Raw genomic sequence first — 20,537 nt, forward strand, 5'->3', positions numbered from 1 at the left:
TCAAGATTATACTAATCAGAGTTGGAAGTAAGGGAAGCTAGTTAGCACCAATTGCTGCTTTTTATTTTGAGACTGCTGAGGTTTCCTATCTGAGTAAGTTGCTCCTGTATTAGACTAACTGCAAAGCCAGAAAGGTATTTAAGGCTGTGAGACTAGTTCTTATTTACAGCAAAGGTATGTCTACACAGCCTGCAGCAGCGAGCCCTCCAGCCCAGGCTGACAGACATGGCGTTGCGGGGCTCACACTAGTTCTCTAAATAGTCTGTTTAGACAGCTTTTTGAAGTTGCTGCTCAGGGGTGAGCCTCAGAGCTGGAGCTCTGGCCCAAGCTGCAACTTCAAAGAGCTGTCAACACAGCTATTCTTAGAGCGGTAGCGTGAGCCCAACTCCATGTCCCTCAGCCTGGGCTGACAGGAGCACTGCCATGGAGCACTGTGTAAATGTACCCCAAAGCACCTCAGATTGCCAGAGTAGCGTAAAGGAGCTTTGGCATAAATGAGAATCTGGCCTTATCAGTATGTTCCTTTTCGCAGTTTGTAGTACAAAGAAATAAGTTTTGCATTTGTATGCTAGGATTACTCTGCAAAAGAGCCTTTAACTTACCAACCCACTTCACTTTAAAACGACTGCAGTTGGCATATAACAATTCAGCATCAAGGTCGCAAGACCACTTAATCATAAGTCAGTCAGTGGCTTTGACATTCCTCAAGAAATATTCAAGAATTTGCATTTTCTCTGACACCAACCACAAAAAATTCTGCACAGTAAGAAATTGGGCTGTGAGTGTGAGTGAGGTTAATAAACCTTGGTTGGGGGTGGCTGACTACATTTTAAACTTAATTTCTGGTTATTGATACGGGTTTGGCAGCACCAAAATGTACTACGGTTACTTTATTTTTAAGTGATTGTTCTACACCAAATAATCTGTTTTTAAAACAGTTGATCTACTTGGACAACTCTGCCAATTTTCCATTCAGTTGTCTGTGATATTAAATGTGGCAGAAGAACTGGTAATAGAACTGCTCTCTGACCTTCCTGGCTGCTGGGCCTTTAGAATCCAGCTCTGTGCTTTCTCTCCCCCCTCTAGTCACTATTTAAAATAACCTTGCTGCTATACTGAGGTTTCTTACTAAAAATCCAAAACTTATTGCACATTATTTTTTTAATAGTGTGACTGGAGACACAACTGCAAAAGTCATGTCAGTTTTCATGACTCATGATTTAGAAGTCTTAGTATACTGATGAGATACAAATTTTGGAGAGAATTTAGTATAGGAGTTAGAGAAGTGGAAGACTGGAAGTAAGACCACTTTAATGCCCAACATCCTTAACGGTATCTCCTTAATAACTGAGGTACTAGTCTCAATACACTAAAAATGTACATGTTTGTTTAAAGGTGCATTTTGATGTTTGCTGTTTTAAGTAAAATCTATTTGGGTTCCATTAACTCAAATTCCATTATGAGGACTGGTAGTGAATAAGTCTTATTCCGTCTTTAATATCCGATCTTATTCTTGCCCATTCCTTATCCTGTGTCCATATTTAACAGAGGTGATGAAGAAGCAGTTCAGAAGAACAATGCACTGAAGCTAATACGAGAGTTGCAAGCTCAGATTGCAGAACTCCAGGAGGACCTTGAATCCGAGAAGGCATCGCGCAACAAGGCTGAAAAGCAGAAGAGAGACTTAAGTGAGGAGCTGGAGGCCCTGAAGACTGAGCTAGAAGACACTTTAGATACCACTGCAGCACAGCAAGAATTGAGGTGAGGTGACCAGCACATTTTAAAAGACACTGTTTAAAGTCCAGGTTTAATTTAAAGAGAAAAAAGTTACTTCATAAAGATGTTTCATGTAACCTTAGCTTGAAACTAATGTCAGTGAAGATTTTTGGCTTTAATAATTTTCCCATATAGCTCTTTCCAGCCGACAGTTACAAAGTGTTTTACCAAAACTAATGAATTACATCTCAGTACCCTTTGAGGAAGGAAAATATTAATTGCAAAAAAAAATACAGATGGGGAACTGAGCGGTAAAGTGACTTGCTGAGGCCCCACAGTGAGCCTGGTAGAGCTGGGAATAAAATCCAGGTCTACCAACTCTAGATCATTAATTGTGAAACCATTCTTCATCTCCCACTGGCCCCGCCCAATCCCAGGTGTGGATTGTGAACACTGCTGTATTACGCTGCTGTGGAAACAACTGTAACTCTTCATGTAGACAGCAAGATACTGAAGTTCAAAAAGAAAATTTGCTTAAATGAGGAATAAATTAGACTGTAAAATGTTGAGCTTTAATAATCTACAATAGAACATCAGAGTTATGAACACCAGAGTTGCAAACTGACCAGTCAACTACACAACTCATTTGGAACTGGAAGTACACAATCAGGCAGCAGCAGAGACCAAAAAAAAACAAGAAAATGTAAATTACTTAAAATGCTGCTTTCCACTTTTTTTTTCCTTCTGCATAGTAAAGTTTCAAAACTGTTTTTTAAGTCTATATTCAGGTGTAGACTTTTGAAAGAACAACCATAACATTTTGTTCAGTTCCGAACAACCTCCGTTCTTGAGGTGTTCGTAACTCTTAGGTTCTACTGTATTATGATGCTTTCTCCAGGACAAAGCGTGAGCAGGAAGTGGCTGAATTGAAGAAAGCTATTGAAGAAGAAACCAAGAACCATGAAGCTCAAATACAGGAAATCAGACAAAGACATGCTACTGCACTGGAGGAGCTCTCTGAACAACTTGAACAGGCCAAAAGGGTGAGTGGAAATTGCAAGCTACTTCATGTGATAACTGAAATTTTCTTGCTTTGGGATTGTATACACTTCTGTCAAATAACACTGCCAGTCTTGTCCCTTTGTCTCATACTTGCTCATGGAGCTAATAGATCTTTGGTGATTGTATATGTCTGCTACAAAATGACCAAGAAGCTAGAATTCTAGCTCAAATACCAACCTGTTACTATTGGACACTCCCAGGATCCATCTCCCTGACAGACTTGGAAGCGATACATCTAGAGACACAGTATTGTACCAGGTATTGTTAGCTGAATACTTGGTACAGCAGTCTGCAAGCTCATTTGATGAGAAGCACTTCTCAGAATGTGTAGATTGCAGAATGTTTCCAGAGAAAGTGGTGGTAATTTGGGGCTTTATACAAAAAAATTTGTATTGGCTAAATCAATGCTTTCACATTCAGTGAAATGCTTTCACATTCAGTTCTGACAATGAACTTGAGTTGTGACCCATAATGCCCATTCTGTTCTAGTCCTAGGCATCTTTAATACACACTGCCAAATTGTGCAGTGGTGTTGTGACTTCTGTGATATGACAATATTCTGAAATATCCTAATTTAATGTTATTGAATTAGATAAGTATTTCATGAGTTCATTGCATTAAAAATTCAAGTATTTGATATGGGATTGTATGTAACTTCTTTAAGGAGAAGGCATGGCTAATGTAAAGCCTAGGACAGTATTATGCTTCAGATGACAGTTTGAAACAATGAGCTAGACAAAGAAATAAGCGGGTTTCTTGGCCTACTTCTGCATCCATCCTTTTGAAGCCATGCCTTGAGCATTGTCTGGCTGATTACCTATTTATGGTGGCTTCAAATACTCAAATGCGTTAAAGGAGTGACTCTCAGAGCCATGAGTGGGTTGATTCTTAGCTGAAGCTGTGTTGAACTTGTGACCACAGGAAAAATCCTGCATGGGGTTTGAAGGACAAAAAACAACCAGAGCCCTTGCTGGTGTGAGGGGATGATCTCTGGTAGTGTGCATGTAGGTTATTTTATTGGTTTAGTAGTATGTTTGTTTTCTCTAACGCTTTTACATTAAGAATAAATGTGTTTGCTTAGAAAGAGCTGTGTGGTAACTTAACTGGCAATTACACGGAAAAGAGAAGCAAAGCAGGCCTGCTTAAGCAGTCTGTCTTTGCTAGGGAGGTCACAGCATAGTCAGGGAACTGTTCAGCCTGGAGAGCTCCTGGTCAGAAGGGGGAGAGATTTAGGTTTCCACCCAAGAGAGGTAATGACTGAGAGCCAGAAGTCTGGACTGGGTGCTGTTGCTAGTCCATACACAGGGAATACAGGTGCAGTTATCTTGAACTGTGACCATTTTTATGATCGCTGTCACCCTAGTAGCCAGGGTGAGGACTCCCTCTTGTTAATTACATTTGCATAGCAATGTCTTCTGGTAGCCGCTACAGTATCTTGTTGAAAAGTGAAATTGTTCCAAACACTGCCAAGTGTAGTACGCTGAAGTCTGTTTAACTACAGTTGTCATAATTCACTAATGCCTTTGCAAATAATTAACATTACTGTTTGTTTTCTATGTTAAACATAGGGAATACTGCAGCAATTTCTCTTTTAAAAGGCAAAATTCTTGCTAGTGGGAACTACAGCATTAAACTACATTTCCACCAGCTTTACTTATCAACCTGAACAGCTTTAATGCTTAATATAATTATGTAAGACTTAAACACTTTGTTAATTTAAAACTCTTTTTGGATAAGCAAATATAAAGGATGGGAAAATACCTGCCGTCTTACCCAAGGGTCCTGTGCTGATGTGTGAAGCTGCCATTTTTCTATGTATGGCTAACACTCACATTAGACTCAGTTGCCACTTGAGTTTAAAAATGTTTTTTGAGGTCAAATATTTTGTAGGAAAGTGCCTGATGGAGAATAATGTGAAATGCTATAATTAGTGATGCACTTTAATTTTGTGCTTTTCTAGTTCAAAGCAAATCTTGAAAAGAACAAGCAAGGCCTAGAGACTGACAACAAGGAGCTAGCCTGTGAGGTGAAGGTATTGCAGCAGGTCAAAGCAGAGTCTGAGCACAAGAGGAAGAAGCTAGATGCTCAGGTACAGGAACTACATGCCAAAGCGTCAGAAGGAGAGAGGATTAGGGCAGAGATGGCAGAAAAGGCTAACAAACTGCAGGTAAGATGGAAATTGATCTCTTCTCTGGCATACTCTTACAACCACAAAATCCTAACCTTAATTGGAAAATGAGCAAGGAATTAAAAAAATCAAGCATCTGGAGAAGTGACTGCAGAACATAGATAAACTTTCAAAACACCCCATTGCATTTTGGTCTTGCATCATCTGCTAAAATCAAAGGACTCTGCAAAAACATGCCTTGCAATGACTGAGATGTATGTGCATGGTATATGGTCAGCATGAAACCTGAATCTACAATTAAACTCTTGAAATGATCCTGCTTAGTCACGGTATAGTCTACAAAACTTTGAAACTGTTCTTTTAAAATAAATAAATTAAAATCCAGACTTGGAATTCCTAATAAAACTCCATTGACTTCTGTAAAATGGAAATGGATGAAAAATATGTAAAGCTTTTCTGCAGAGTACAAGAGAAGTTTACGTAAAAATCGGGCAAACAACCAGAGACAGTTTTAAAAATTGTCAGGCACTTCCTAAATATTAAAAATATGGAACATTTTACCCATATAAAACTTTAACTTTTTATTCAGTTAATTACAGGTCTGAACTTTTTTTATTCATATTGTTGCTATCTGGGGTTTGTTACAAAATTAACAATATCCTTAGCAGCCGGCCAATAAATCTCACACTTGCCATCTTCCCTTGTACAGTGATTGTAAACACAGATTGAGCTGTTGATTCAAATTTGCAAAAAGGTCCATCAAACAGTTGTTTTGCACTGTATCTTAAAGGCCCCAGCCTTGGTCTCTGCTGAACAGCAAAAGAGTGAAGTCTAAAGCAGAAGTGTCTGTAGTGAGTACGCAGTTGCCAGGTTTTCAAGTCTGGCACTTCACAACTATCGAATAGGGTAAAGGGAAGAGATGGTCTTTGAGAGAAGCTTCCAAGCAATTTACAGCTCTATATACAAAAGATAGTGCCCTGGATTGCATTTTTAATTGTTTCAGAACCAGTACAATGCAGGGCCTTTTGTTTAGGTAAAACAACCTAAACTTACTCAAAGGTGAGTGGCTCCATTTCACACTATCTGAAACTCCCAGGCAGTCCTCAAGTAGTTCCAAGGTAGGAGTGCATTACAGTAGCACATCCTGGAAATAACAAGCATTGACAGTTGGCAGGGATCTGTCCGAAAAGGTTGCAGTCTCTGGACCCTAATGTCCCTAGGGAATCCATGGACAGTGGTAGATCCCATAAGGCAGCCCTGTAATGGAAATACCATTTAAAATACTAATTGCAGTATTACCAAAAGCAAAATATATGAATACAAAAGTGGTTATGGGATTGTTCTCTCAACAGCAGTGGGAGGTAAACGTGCATTTGAAAGAGATTTATTGTTTTAAAGTCATAATTGACATTCAACTTAAAAATGTAAAACTTAGCTAAAATTATTACCTGGGAGCATCTTTGTACCTGGAGCTCTCATTCCCTTAGCTTTCATGCTTGGTATATGTTGAGCGTTGTGGTCTTTTGCACCCACAGCTCTCAACAGCGTACAGCTGCTACAGCAGACCAGCTGCTTGGTATTACCTTTTAGATTGCTTGCTTTGCAGAATGAGCTGGACAATGTCTCAAGCCTCTTGGAGGAAGCAGAGAAGAAGGGCATAAAGTTTGCCAAAGATGCGGCAGGTCTGGAGTCTCAGCTTCAAGATACACAGGTGTGTCATCAGTTGTAGTAAGAACCCAGTTTTTAACACTGAACTTGTGTTCATCAATAGAAACGTTCAGCTGTGGAACTGAAAACTGAGGGTCTCAGTCTCCTCTTCCAACAACACTTGGAGCCCCCTCTAGAAGGCTTTGTGAGAAACCTAAGCATCCACATTTGCTTAGCTTTTTGAATTGGGTATGGCACTGATATTGCACTCCCTTCGTTTCCCTCCCATCGGTAACTTGTGGGCCAGAAATCCTTGACTTACGCAAATAATCACTGCACTGGCTCAGATGAGCCACTGTGCACTGAAATATGTACTATGTTGCTGACTGTTCAGCTGCATTGGGAGCTCTAGTTCAAAGGGAATTCTCCAGTTCAAAGGAATTATTCTGGGGAAGTCCAATGGCCTGTGTTATGCAGGTGCTCAGACTAGATCAGAGATCCCTTCTGGCCTTTGAATCTGAAAAAACTGACTTTTCATGGCGGACTAGAATTGCTACTTTCTAGACTTGGCCGTCTCAGTAAGGTTCACTTAGTGTTTCTTACGTTCTACCAACAATGATTCCATAGGCTTTACTGAGCCAGTATGTTAAATGTTCATGTAAACCAGGCTCTTGGGGCCACCTGTAAGGCATAAAGGAGAGTCTCTCTCTCTCTCTCTCTCCTCCTTCCCCCTGCCTTTGAGTAACTTGAGATCTTAAAATTACGTAGCCCTAGTGTTTGTTTTGGGTTAATGTACAAATAAACCATGAAAGGTTATGTACATTCTTTACATCCATTGTCAATAAAGAGTTTGTGTGCATTTAATTTCCCCTTGAATAAAGGAAAACAGGGAAAATATACTTAAAAATATTAGCATTTAAATTATTGCAGTTAGACTTGAAATTTTGAGGGTGAATTGGGTGAGGGAGGGACATAGTCAGTTCCTGGCAATTTTGAAACTTACATTTGTGGTATGTAACAAAACTTTGAAACATGCTAAAAATCACAGGATTTTGTTGCCTTCTTTCCTGCCTCCCTAGTCTTTTCTCCCCTGTTATTCTTGTCCCACAGATAGACACATTATTGGTGCAAATCCTCAGCTGGTGAAAATTGTCATAATTCCATTAACTCAAGAGACAAAACAGCATGGCTTCTGTAATGGAGAACTGTGCTGCTTTTCTAGAATTCTGAACATCTCCCTAAAATAAACGATTAAGAAAAACCTCTTTAGAACTTTCAAAAAACCTTTTGTCAAAAATCCCTCATGAGAAGCTGACAAGGAAAGTAAGTCATGGGTCTTGAAGACAAGATGTGAAGTGCTGTCATAGATTACAAAGAGGTTGAGACAGAAAATAGAAAAGATCAATTATAATTGCAGTAAAACCTTAATAAGGAATTTGACTGAGTGATCTGGAAAAGATCAGAAATGAGGTGACTGAATTTGCCAATGACACAATTTGTTAGCCAAGACCAGAGAAGACAGAGGAAATTCAGAAGGACTTAACAAGATAAGATAAGCTGCCACAATGGTGCCCTCTTAAGTAGGATTTAAACAAAAAGTGAGCATTTACATAAGTGAGAACATCCACAGTTGCATTTTTTAACCCCATATAATGTCAGTGCTGTAAGTCCTCAGACTTCACTATTTAATGGGTATTAGGAAGATCCTGCCTGTGTGGGTACACTGTTCTAGAGTTCTCTACTGTGGAGTTCCTTCCACCTTCCTCTGAAGTGTCTCAGGACTTGCCACTGACAGATGCAGGACTAGAGAGACTAATGGTCTGACCCAATAGGACCATATCTTCATTAAGGCCATCTGATGTCAGGAAACTCTTCTAACCCAGCCATTTACTGGCCTCACCATGGGGTTTGTAGAGGTAAGGTTGTGATGTGTCAGAGGGCAGGTGGCTTCACTAAATTGTTACGGTCTTAGACATTGTCTGTGGAGCATGCATAAGTGTTTTTATCACTTAGTGGAGTTGATTCCCACCCTGCTCAACCAAGTGACTTCTCTACTTCTCATGGTTGTTGTCCTTTCAGGTCCCAGTCTTTAGCCAATTTTGCTGTTCAGACAAGTGTTGTTGTTTTTTAATAGGAAGCGAAGTATAGGAGGAAAAGAGAGCACAACACAAGTAAACCTGCCCCCACAAGGAAAGCAGTGGGTTCTGATGGAAATTTATTGTACATGTAATGATATTCTAGCAGGTGCTGGGTAGTGCCAGCTGAGCAGCATAACTAGATCTTGCAATTTTAAAACAATTCTCCTTTTATCTCATGTAATTTTTTTTTCTGTTGGAAAGATGGCTTAGTTCTGCATACCACTATGTATTATTAAGCTGTACCAATTTAAGATGACCTTTTTGGCCATGAAACTAGATTTTAATTAAACTTCTTGGAGATGAGAGTGATGGACCTGAGATTAGCAAATTAGAGGAGTATTGAATATCTTCAGATCAAACAGTATTCAGGAAAATAAAGCTGACTTAAAATACTATTTTTCTTTCAAGCATCCCCCCTACCCCCCTTCCCCCCCTTCCAGGAAACAAAGGAATATTGGAGGGCAGCTCATCTTAAGGCCAGATTTAAATACCATCAGCAAAAGGTGAAATTCAAGATTAATTATTTTCATGCTAACAGGAGCTTCTTCAGGAGGAAACCCGCCAGAAATTGAACTTGAGCAGTAGGATTAGGCAGCTGGAGGAAGAGAAGAACAACCTACAGGAGCAGCAGGAAGAGGAGGAGGAGGCCAGGAAGAACTTGGAGAAACAGATCCTCACCCTGCAATCGCAGGTATGAAGCTATTGGAAATGGTAGGATATTAGTGTGGCCCACAAATTCAGTGTGATGACTGTGAAATGTATTGCAACTTCTGCCAGGCAATATTTCACTCTTTCAGTTGGGACAAAAATTAGGCTGACTTGTGTTGAATAATTTTTCATGGATCTTTCTCCTCCAAAGTGTTGTAAACATTTTGTAATAACAGTGAGATTTCAGTACCCTGAGTTAGTTTGGGCAGATTTAACTCTCATATCCTATAAGGCTTCATACCTGTAATACATTGTTGTATCATCATTTTGTTTGTACCTTGGTTAATCAGAAATAGCTGTTTTTGTTCTTGTGGGTTTCCCACAGTGTAATAAACGTTACTTTTTTTGCATCGTGGAGGTGTAACTGCATTTTTATTGTATCCTGTTAATAGCCGTGAACAGTAAGAAGCTATAAGAAACCACTTTATTGTCTTCTGTAAAACTTTAGCTGGCTGATGCTAAGAAGAAGGTAGATGACGACATGGGGACTATTGAAGGTTTGGAGGAAAATAAGAAGAAATTGCTGAAGGATATGGAGGCTCTGAGCCAACGTCTAGAGGAGAAGGCAATGGCTTATGATAAACTGGAAAAGACTAAGAATCGCCTGCAGCAGGAGCTGGATGACTTGATAGTGGACCTGGATCATCAGCGCCAAATTGTGTCCAACTTGGAGAAAAAACAGAAGAAGTTTGATCAGGTACTCTCTAACTCCGGTCATCTCACTTCTGCCTTCAACACTCAGGCAACATCTGCTTTACAAAATTATGTTGAACTAAGTTGTGTGAGTGTACAGTCGCCCAAGTTATTACATCACTTGTGCGTGTCTATAATTTGCTTCTTGTTTTGGCAGTGAGCGCCCCCACCCCAAGGAGTGCTTGTACGGATTGAACTGTTAGTGTGGGACATTGCTGTCGCTGGCTTTCAGAAGCCATCCCACAATGCAGTGTCTACACTGACGCTGCGTCGACCGAACTACATCAACCATGGCACTTCGCCCCTCGTGCAGGTGGAGTTAAGTCAGTGTAGCGGGCAAGTCATGTTGGTGGGAATGAAATTTAAGTGTAGACACTTAGGTCGACGAAAGCTGTCTTGCATTGACCTAACTTTGTGTAGACCAGGGCAAAGAAATGGTAGTGTGTAAAGCCTCAGTCATGTGTTAACCACTCCGAGACTTTTTCAGGGAGACCTCTAATTAGAAACACAATATTTTGTGTGGACTCAGTTGGCTGTTGCAATGTTGGCTTTTCACAGGGGACCACTTTTCTAATAGTTTGTGAGCCACGCACCTACCTTGGTGCTTCACATTCTGGTTGGATAGGTCTATGGAAAAAGTGAAATGTCTTTTAAGTAGAAGCTTATAGCCATGCTAGAGTTTGACTTGACTTTAACTGTCTTGGGGAATCCTGATGGATTTTTTGAGAAGGGACATGAAGACTGAAGGAGGAATATAAAACTGAGGCTCTGAGCCAGTTCCTAGAGCATGGATAGAAGCTCCCTTTATTTTCAGACTACTGTGTTTTGGATGATAGTCCCTATTTTATCTCATGCCAAAGCCCCTTGACCAAGAGTTGACATTGTTGGCAGAATGAATAATATGCCAGGTAACCTGAGAGCATTAACATGTTCACTGAAATTTCAGTGAGTGTCCTTCTGACAGATTTTCTTTAAGATTAATATTTGAATCTTGTATTAACATTTTCAGATGCTGGCAGAAGAAAAGAATATTTCCGCTCGCTATGCAGAAGAGCGGGACCGGGCAGAGGCAGAGGCTAGAGAGAAGGAGACCAAGGCGCTGTCTCTGGCTCGAGGTTTGGAAGAAGCCCTGGAGGCTAAAGAAGAATTTGAGAGGCAGAATAAGCAGTTGCGTGCAGACATGGAGGACTTAATGAGCTCCAAAGATGATGTGGGCAAAAATGTAAGTATTTTTCCACCTCTTGTGTGCTACATTGCATGAAGGGGATAAAATAGTAAAGCCCATTTGTACAAGGAAACTAATACTAGGTAGTAAAACTTGAAAGTCTGAAACCTTGATATTTAAGAGCTGTACCTTTTAAAATACCTAAAGAATGTAATACTCTGGAGGCTAATCGGTATTCACCAATGCCAGGCATTTCTGCAACATTCGCAGATGTGGTAAGTAGGAGACACACATCAAATGATTGACTGTTACCCTTATGCTAGATCAAAAGCTTGTTATCTTACTAGCTCTTTTTTCTTTGGGATACTCTGAATCACTGACTATACAGCTGCTAGTTTCCTCTGTTTATCAGACAGTTAAAACTTCATCTGCTGGTCTGGGTTGTTGTTAATACAGATTTAGGCATGAGTGTCTTAGTTATTCTGGTTTAGTGTAGGACAACCACAGAGTTAAATCAGTGCTAACAAAGGACTCGATATCTTATTGATCCCCTGTTTTGCAGTCATACCATTACTATTGTTAAAATAACAAAAAGCTTGTATCTGCTTCATGCTTGCGTTTTAGGTCCATGAACTGGAAAAGTCCAAGCGAACCTTAGAGCAGCAGGTTGAAGAGATGAGGACCCAGCTAGAAGAACTGGAAGATGAACTTCAGGCCACAGAAGATGCCAAGCTTCGCCTGGAAGTGAACATGCAAGCTATGAAGGCCCAGTTTGAGAGAGACCTACAGGCCAGAGATGAACAGAATGAAGAGAAGAAGAGGATGCTGGTTAAACAGGTATCCCCTATTAAACACGCTTTTGAAAGCAACTGTAGCAAACAAACAAAGAACATGGTTAATTAATTTCTTATGACTCAAAAGTTGGGATGTCCCTCAAGGTTTATGTGATGTTCCTGCCCTACAGATCTCTTAAGCACTGATCTTTACACATTCTGCATGACAGAGTAGCACAAAACCTCCAGTACATGTAATGTAGAGTGTTTGATTGTAATTTCTTAACGGGACACTTTTGCTACTTGGCTGTTCTGTCCATTTTAACTACCTTTTTAAAATGGAAATGACTGGAAATGTCTTTATAAATCCAAAACTACTAACAAGTCACTTACAAAAATGCAGTTTTTGGTGTGATCATACTAAAATATGTGCAGTGCATGTGCTCCTTCTACTGTTCTGTAGCAGTAGTTGCTACCTGGATTTATGTCAAGTAAAATATGTGGTGCAGTGCTTGTATTTTCAGAGATGGATCCATTCCTGCTGACTGATATGGTACGTAGTTGAGATAAGTGCTAGATAATCAGCAAAACAAACTATTTCCCTAATGAAAATTGGAAAAAGGATCACAGGATTGCCAACCCCTAGCATTGAACGATCATTTCAGGCCCCAAAACATTAAAAGATGGCTTAAAAATCTCATGATTTTTAAGCCAAGTTTTTAGGTTCATATTTGTCTTCTAATGTAAGAGGCTTTTGATTTCATTCTCAAGCTTTTCTCCAGAACCGTGAGGGCTAGAAACTTGCTTTTTTTTCTTTAATTTTAAAGTAGACACATAATAACATGACTCAAAGAGCTGGGTCTTAAAGAAAAACATCAAATATCCCCAAACTCTTGGATAAAATTATGAGAGTTGGCAACACTGGCCCGATTCCAGCTTCTATGGGAAGGTTATAAACAATGGATAGAGAAGGTCATTTTTAAGGCTCCCCACCTCATTGTGCTGTAAGAGTGCATATTGCTGTATCACCTCTGAACAAGAGCTCTTGACATTCTAATACAAAATAGTAAATTCGATTCAATATACAACAAAGTCAGTTTTTGTGTAACAGCCAAGTTTTCTGGTTCAATTTTAACATTGTTGCATAATTTGTTAATCTGTTTTAGCTTCCTGTTGGCTGGTTGCTCAGATATTAGATACTACTTAAATTGCTCTTCATTTTTGCCTTGAGTTATGGTTGGGATACAATGTCTTACTGTATGTGTTGGTGACATAGATGTGTCTGAAGTAACCATTTAATTATAATTCTGTATTAAAAATGTTGAGGTTATTCTATTGTTTTCGGTAAGAGCAGTTTAATAAGCTGAAATATTAGCTTCTGCACTGGAACAATGAAGGTAGACAGAAACACTTATTAGAAAGTTGATCATGAAGCAGTTGAATGGGTAACACTGTTTTAGTCCCTAGGATGTTTAGCATATGAATTTTCAGAAGTACTTCAGAAATTCCGTGGGTGTCACGTTTGCTTTGAGATCTTGCTTTGCTTCTCGTTGCGAAAACTTCAGCAGAGATCACAAGCTGTCAAGATTTCCCTAAGTTTTGTGTGTGGTTTTCTCCCTCAGACTTACCTATTGTAGTACTGTCAACTTGATAATGATCAAGAGCTGAGCTTTTCTCACGTCCCTCTTGTGTTGTTATCAAAGACTTCCTTGGTTCTTATCCTTTTAGATTCTTTCCGAAATCTTCTTGTTTTCCCGTTTCATCCATTTCTGTAACAGAGCCTCTTAAACTGTACCTTCACAGGTGCGGGAGCTTGAAGCAGAACTGGAGGATGAGCGCAAACAGAAGGCTCTTGCTGTGGCTTCCAAGAAAAAAATGGAGATGGATCTCAAAGACCTTGAAGCTCAGATAGAAGCTGCAAATAAGGCTCGAGATGAAGCAATCAAACAGCTGCGCAAACTGCAGGTGTGTGAAGCCAGTCCATGAATGAACTTGGAGTGTCTCTTGCTTTAGAGTTCTTCTTTTGGTCAAGTTTCCTTGCAGTCTGAGGGTGAGAACAGCTCTCTGTTCTCAAGTTTCACTCTTGTCCCTGGATGACTGCTTCCTGCAGCATATTGCAACAGTGTCTGTAATTTCAGTTCATCAGTATGTTTGTCAATGAGATGGTTAAAATTGCCATATTTCAGTATTTTGTGTAAAGGACTCAGTTAAATACTTGCTGAAAGCTCTTCTCTTCCTCCCCCCCCCCGCCCCCACCAAAGAACCTCATAAAACAGCCAGATCAAAATAACTGATTAATAGCTGAGCAATGACTTGAGAATGTGTGTTCAAATGTGCTAGGTGGGGCTGGTAAAACTGCCTATTAAGATTTCCGAGCACTTCTCATTATGCTGTCCTGTTTTGAGTTGCTTATCACTTTGACAGACTGTAACTGTTTGGGCTGAAATCTTCCAGGGCTGGGTGTCTGTCTCAAGCTGAACCATTTTTGGAAAATTTTGGCTGAAACTGTTAAGCCATTTCTAAAAATGAGACTAGGAGAAGATGCATAGTTTTGCCCATGTTTTGTTTTGTTTTTTGGGGGGGGATTTCTGGTGACCTTTTCTTTGAGAAGCTCTAGTGCCCTCATGTTTTGGAACAGGGTTTGAAATTTGGAGGAGGGAGGGTAGAAATTACCTTTTTGTCAGGGATGTGCCTTTTCCATCCCTGTGAAAATCTGCCCAAATTTGGCCAAGTGATAAACCTTTGAAACATCACAGTTCTCACATGCTCAGTAGAGACTAGCTGAAGCTTTGCAGCTAAATTCCCTGAAGATTCTGTCCACACTGAACATGCTCCAGTCTGGGGCAGTAGGGGCATAAACAGGACTTCCTCTGCAATTGCAGTTCCTGGCTGCTTGGGTCTGGGTCTGGGTCTGAGTCCGGGTCCAGGCAACGGAACTGAGAGCAAGTAGCCTGTCTCTCCTGCTGCACCCAAGTAGTGTAGAGGAAGCTGCCTGAACCAAATGCAGAGGGGACAATTGTCAGACTGGGTGGGAGGAGAAGATACTGGGAGCTGGGTGAGGGGTGGACTGGGATCCAGTGGGGTGGATGGGGAAGGGGAAATGGCTCTGACAAAGAGCCAGGGTGTGGAGACGGAGAGGAGACCTGGGACTGGCTGGACAGAGAGCTGGGTGGGTGGGGAAACACACTGGACAGAGACAAGGACTGGGAGCTAGTCAGGGCAGGGAACGTGGGTGCAGGGGTGCTTGGAGGCTTTGGGGAAGACAGATCAGATGAAGAGCTGGGAAGGGAATGGAGACTGGGTGGGCAACCTCAATTCTGGTAATTCTGAGTGATTGATTTGCAACCTTAATGTTCTTTAATGTTTTTTTTATTTGTAATGTAGCTATAGACTCCTAATCTCTGAGCATTTTATGCATGGTTCCAGTATATTGATGAACCATGAAGTTCAATCTTAGGTTTTGCAGTGAGACCCAACTTTTCTTACCTGGGTGTTTAAGGATTAGATTCCTAATTTCAGAACCCCCCAAGTGCGTAAAGTTTGACACCTCTTTATATCACATAAAAACCTAACAGGTACACGGCAGCATCAAAGTTGGACTAGTTTTTAGTATGGCAAGCCAAACGTGCGGTTCCATACCCTAATATGTACTGTGTCTATTCTTTTAGGTATGTTATAAACTAAGTGGTCCCATGGCTCACAGATTTTGGCTTGCATCCATCACTTTAAGAAAAATGGCACTAAGTTGTTTTAAAGGAAATTGAAGTTTGAGCTGATTTTTGGGATCTAATGATATCCACAGTCAAGCCAAGTTTGTGGAAAATATGATCAGTAGCTGTAATATTCAAAATATTGAGTTTAGCAAAATACAGTTTTAAAGTGTGAACTTAACGTGATGCATTCAGATTAATGGATCTTTTTGTGCATCTACAGACTTGAGAACATTTTCTATTACAATGTTCATTACAACACTTTTCAGTCAGTTTAGGTAAATCATAGAATATCAGGGTTGGAAGGGACCTCAGGAGGTCATCTAGTCCAACCCCCTGCTCAAAGCAGGACCAATCCCCAATTAAATCATCCCAGCCAGGGCTTTGTCAAGCCTGACCTTAAAAACTTCTAAGGAAGGAGATTCTACCAGCTCCCTAGGTAACGCATTCCAGTGTTTCACCACCCTCCTAGTGAAAAAGTTTTTCCTAATATCCAACCTAAACCTCCCCCACTGCAACTTGAGACCATTACTCCTTGTCCTGTCCTCTTCTACCACTGAGAATAGTCTAGAACCATCCTCTCTGGAACCACCTCTCAGGTAGTTGAAAGCAGCTATCAAATCCCCCCCTCATTCTTCTCTTCTGCAGACTAAACAATCCCAGTTCCCTCAGCCTCTCCTCATAAGTCATGTGTTCCAGACCCCTAATCATTTTTGTTGCCCTTCGCTGGACTCTCTCCAATTTCTCCACATCCTTCTTGTAGTGTGGGGCCCAAAACTGGACCCAGTACTCCAGATGAGGCCTCACCAATGTCGAATAGAGGGGGACTATCACGTCCCTCGATCTGCTCGCTATGCCCCTACTTATACATCCCAAAATGCCGTTGGCCTTCTTGGCAACAAGGGCACACTGCTGACTCATATCCAGCTTCTCGTCCACTGTCACCCCTAGGTCCTTTTCCGCAGAACTGCTGCCTAGCCATTCGGTCCCTAGTCTGTAGCTGTGCATTGGGTTCTTCCGTCCTAAGTGCAGGACTCTGCACTTATCCTTACTGAACCTCATCAGATTTCTTTTGGCCCAATCCTCCAATTTGTCTAGGTCCCTCTGTATCCTATCCCTGCCCTCCAGCGTATCTACCACTCCTCCCAGTTTAGTATCATCCGCAAATTTGCTGAGAGTGCAATCCACACCATCCTCCAGATCATTTATGAAGATATTGAACAAAACCGGCCCCAGGACCGACCCCTGGGGCACTCCACTTGACACCGGCTGCCAACTAGACATGGAGCCATTGATCACTACCCGTTGAGCCCGACAATCTAGCCAACTTTCTACCCACCTTATGGTGCATTCATCCAGCCCATACTACTTTAACTTGCTGACAAGAATACTGTGGGAGACCGTGTCAAAAGCTTTGCTAAAGTCAAGAAACAATACATCCACTGCTTTCCCTTCATCCACAGAACCAGTAATCTCATCATAGAAGGCGATTAGATTAGTCAGGCATGACCTTCCCTTGGTGAATCCATGCTGACTGTTCCTGATCACTTTCCTCTCATGTAAGTGCTTCAGGATTGATTCTTTGAGGACCTGCTCCATGATTTTTCCGGGGACTGAGGTGAGGCTGACTGGCCTGTAGTTCCCAGGATCCTCCTCCTTCCCTTTTTTAAAGATTGGCACTACATTGGCCTTTTTCCAGTCATCCGAGACTTCCCCTGTTCGCCACGAGTTTTCAAAGATAATGGCCAAGGGCTCTGCAATCACAGCCGCCAGTTCCTTTAGCACTCTCGGATGCAACTCGTCCGGCCCCATGGACTTGTGCACGTCCAGCTTTTCTAAATAGTCCCTAACCACCTCTTTCTCCACAGAGGGCTGGCCATCTATTCCCCATGTTGTGATGCCCAGCGCAGCAGTCTGGGAGCTGACCTTGTTAGTGAAGACAAAGGCAAAAAAAGCATTGAGTACATTAGCTTTTTCCACATCCTCTGTCACTAGGTGGCCTCCCTCATTCAGTAAGGGGCCCACACTTTCCTTGGCTTTCTTCTTGTTGCCAACATACCTGAAGAAACCCTTTTTGTTACTCTTGACCTCTCTTGCTAGCTGTAGCTCCAGGTGCGATTTGGCTCTCCTGATTTCATTTCTACATGCCCGAGCAATATTTTTATACTCTTCCCTGGTCATATGTCCAACCTTCCACTTCTTGTAAGCTTCTTTTTTATGTTTAAGATCCGCTAGGATTTCACCGTTAAGCCAAGCTGGTCGCCTGCCATATTTACTATTCTTTCGACACATCGGGATGGTTTGTCCCTGTAACCTCAACAGGGATTCCTTGAAATACAGCCAGCTCTCCTGGACTCCTTTCCCCTTCATGTTAGTCCCCCAGGGGATCTTACCCATCCGTTCCCTGAGGGAGTCGAAGTCTGCTTTCCTGAAGTCCAGGGTCCGTATCCTGCTGCTTACCTTTCTTCCCTGTGTCAGGATCCTGAACTCAACCAACTCATGGTCACTGCCTCCCAGATTCCCATCCACTTTTGCTTCCCCCACTAATTCTTCCCGGTTTGTGAGCAGCATGTCAAGAAAAGCTCCCCTCCTAGTTGGCTCCTCTAGCACTTGCACCAGGAAATTGTCCCCTACACTTTCCAAAAACTTCCTGGATTGTCTATGCACTGCTGTATTGCTCTCCCAGCAGATATCAGGAAAATTAAAGTCACCCATGAGAACCAGGGCGTGCGATCTAGTAGCTTCTGCGAGCTGCCGGAAGAAAGCCTCATCCACCTCATCCCCCTGGTCCGGTGGTCTATAGCAGACTCCCACCACTACATCACTCTTGTTGCTCACACTTCTAAACTTAATCCAGAGACACTCAGGTTTTTCTGCAGTTTTGTACCAGAACTCTGAGCAGTCATACTGCTCCCTTACATACAGTGCTACTCCCCCACCTTTTCTGCCCTGCCTATCCTTCCTGAACAGTTTATAACCATCCATGATAGTACTCCGGTCATGTGAGTTATCCCACCAAGTCTCTGAGTAACAGCCGTGTTAGTCTGTATTCGCAAAAAGAAAAGGAGTACTTGTGGCACCTTAGAGACTAACCAATTTATTTGAGCATGAGCTTTCGTGAGCTACAGCTCACTTCATCAGATGCATACCGTGGAAACTGCAGCAGACTTTATATATACATAGAGAATATGAAACAATACCTCCTCCCACCCCACTGTCCTGCTGGTAATAGCTTATCTAAAGTAATCGTCAGGTTAGGCCATTTCCAGCACAAATCCAGCAGGAGAGTGAATTTGTGTGGGGGGGTGAAGGGTGAGAAAACCTGGATTTGTGCTGGAAATGGCCTAACCTGACGATTACTTTAGATAAGCTATTACCAGCAGGACAGTGGGGTGGGAGGAGGTATTGTTTCATATTCTCTGTGTATATATAAAGTCTGCTGCAGTTTCCACGGTATGCATCTGATGAAGTGAGCTGTAGCTCACGAAAGCTCATGCTCAAATAAATTGGTTAGTCTCTAACGTGCCACAAGTCCTCCTTTTCTTTTCACCAAGTCTCTGTTATTCCAATCACGTCATAATTCCTTGACATCACCAGGACCTCCAGTTCTCCCTGCTTGTTTCCAAGGCTTTGTTTATTCGTATATAAGCACTTGAGATAACCTGCTGATCGCCCCTCATTCTCAGTATGAGGCAGGAGCCCTCCCCTCACAGACATTCCTGCCTGAAAAAATCAAAATATTTTTTCTCCCCCAAGCCATTTAAAAGCATGAGATCTCAATAAGGTTCCTGCCAATTTTTATCATTCAAGCTTAAGCAGGCTTTTTTTTTCTGTAGCCCTGTCTCTTAAAAATAAACATGGGAAGTTGGATAGAATCTAATGGAGGAGTATGAGACCAAAATGTGCGTGTTTTGGGGCTACAATGAGTGGGTATCTCAAACAGTAAGTAGGACTGGGCCCCTTCTATGTGCGTGTCCTCATTTACTAAATGTTGAACTCCCGAAGGGATTATAGCAAATCCCTGCACTTGTCCTCTGATGGATGATGTTTTTTCCTTCTCTTAAATTCCAGGCTCAGATGAAAGACTATCAGCGGGAGCTGGAAGAGGCCCGTGCATCCAGAGATGAGATCTTTGCTCAGTCCAAGGAGAATGAAAAGAAGCTGAAAGGCCTTGAAGCAGAAATACTCCAGCTCCAAGAGGTATGATTTAGTTCTGAGTTGCCTTTGTGAGTGACATGTACGTTAGTGTTCTGTACGCCTGTCTGGTGATTAGAACACTGGGTTGGGAACCAGGAGATCTGGGTTCTCTTCCAGCTTTGCTGTGAGCAGCCTGTGTGACCTTGGCTGTCATTTTAATCTTTCTGTGCTCAGTTTCCCCACATGTATAACAGGGATACTTACCTACCTCCTGAGGGGACATGAGGCTCTGTTGATTTCAAAGTGCTCAGACATTTCTCCGATGGAAGGTGCTTGAAATGCAGAGCATCAGTATTACTAATAGAGAGTTGGATAGGTAAATGCATAGGAATCTTTTAATGCCCCACAACCTGGATACAGAAAATATCCGAATGCAGCATTGTAGAATGTATTTGAAGTTTTCCTGACATTGGTGGTGCTAACTACTAAGTTGTTGCGGGCCACAGAGAGAACCTGAGAGGCTTGTGCCTTTTAGTTTTAGTTTTGCCATGATTGCCAATGCTTATTGTAACGTCTGGCAAACAGACTCTTTTTTGTAGCTTTATAAATGACTGTTTAGGGGGTGTTTATTGTTAATGAGCTTCAAAAATGAAGACTTTT

The 20,537-nt window shown here is 41.6% G+C and overlaps 1 protein-coding gene across 2 annotated transcripts in view; it reads left to right on the top strand.

Annotated features, from left to right (window-relative positions):
• Window positions 1-20,537, top strand: part of MYH10 (myosin heavy chain 10) — a 139,518-nt gene that overhangs the window by 112,139 nt on the left and 6,842 nt on the right. For both annotated transcript variants that reach the window (XM_077833047.1, XM_077833046.1), the window contains 10 exons: window positions 1,549-1,761; window positions 2,615-2,759; window positions 4,739-4,945; window positions 6,513-6,617; window positions 9,230-9,382; window positions 9,848-10,096; window positions 11,102-11,314; window positions 11,882-12,094; window positions 13,834-13,995; window positions 19,812-19,940. In XM_077833047.1, coding sequence (XP_077689173.1) covers window positions 1,549-1,761; window positions 2,615-2,759; window positions 4,739-4,945; window positions 6,513-6,617; window positions 9,230-9,382; window positions 9,848-10,096; window positions 11,102-11,314; window positions 11,882-12,094; window positions 13,834-13,995; window positions 19,812-19,940 — 1,789 coding nt within the window. The remainder of the gene's footprint in view (window positions 1-1,548; window positions 1,762-2,614; window positions 2,760-4,738; window positions 4,946-6,512; window positions 6,618-9,229; window positions 9,383-9,847; window positions 10,097-11,101; window positions 11,315-11,881; window positions 12,095-13,833; window positions 13,996-19,811; window positions 19,941-20,537) is intronic.

This window comes from Eretmochelys imbricata, chromosome 14, assembly GCF_965152235.1.
Source record: "Eretmochelys imbricata isolate rEreImb1 chromosome 14, rEreImb1.hap1, whole genome shotgun sequence".
NCBI classification, from domain to species: domain Eukaryota; kingdom Metazoa; phylum Chordata; order Testudines; family Cheloniidae; genus Eretmochelys; species Eretmochelys imbricata.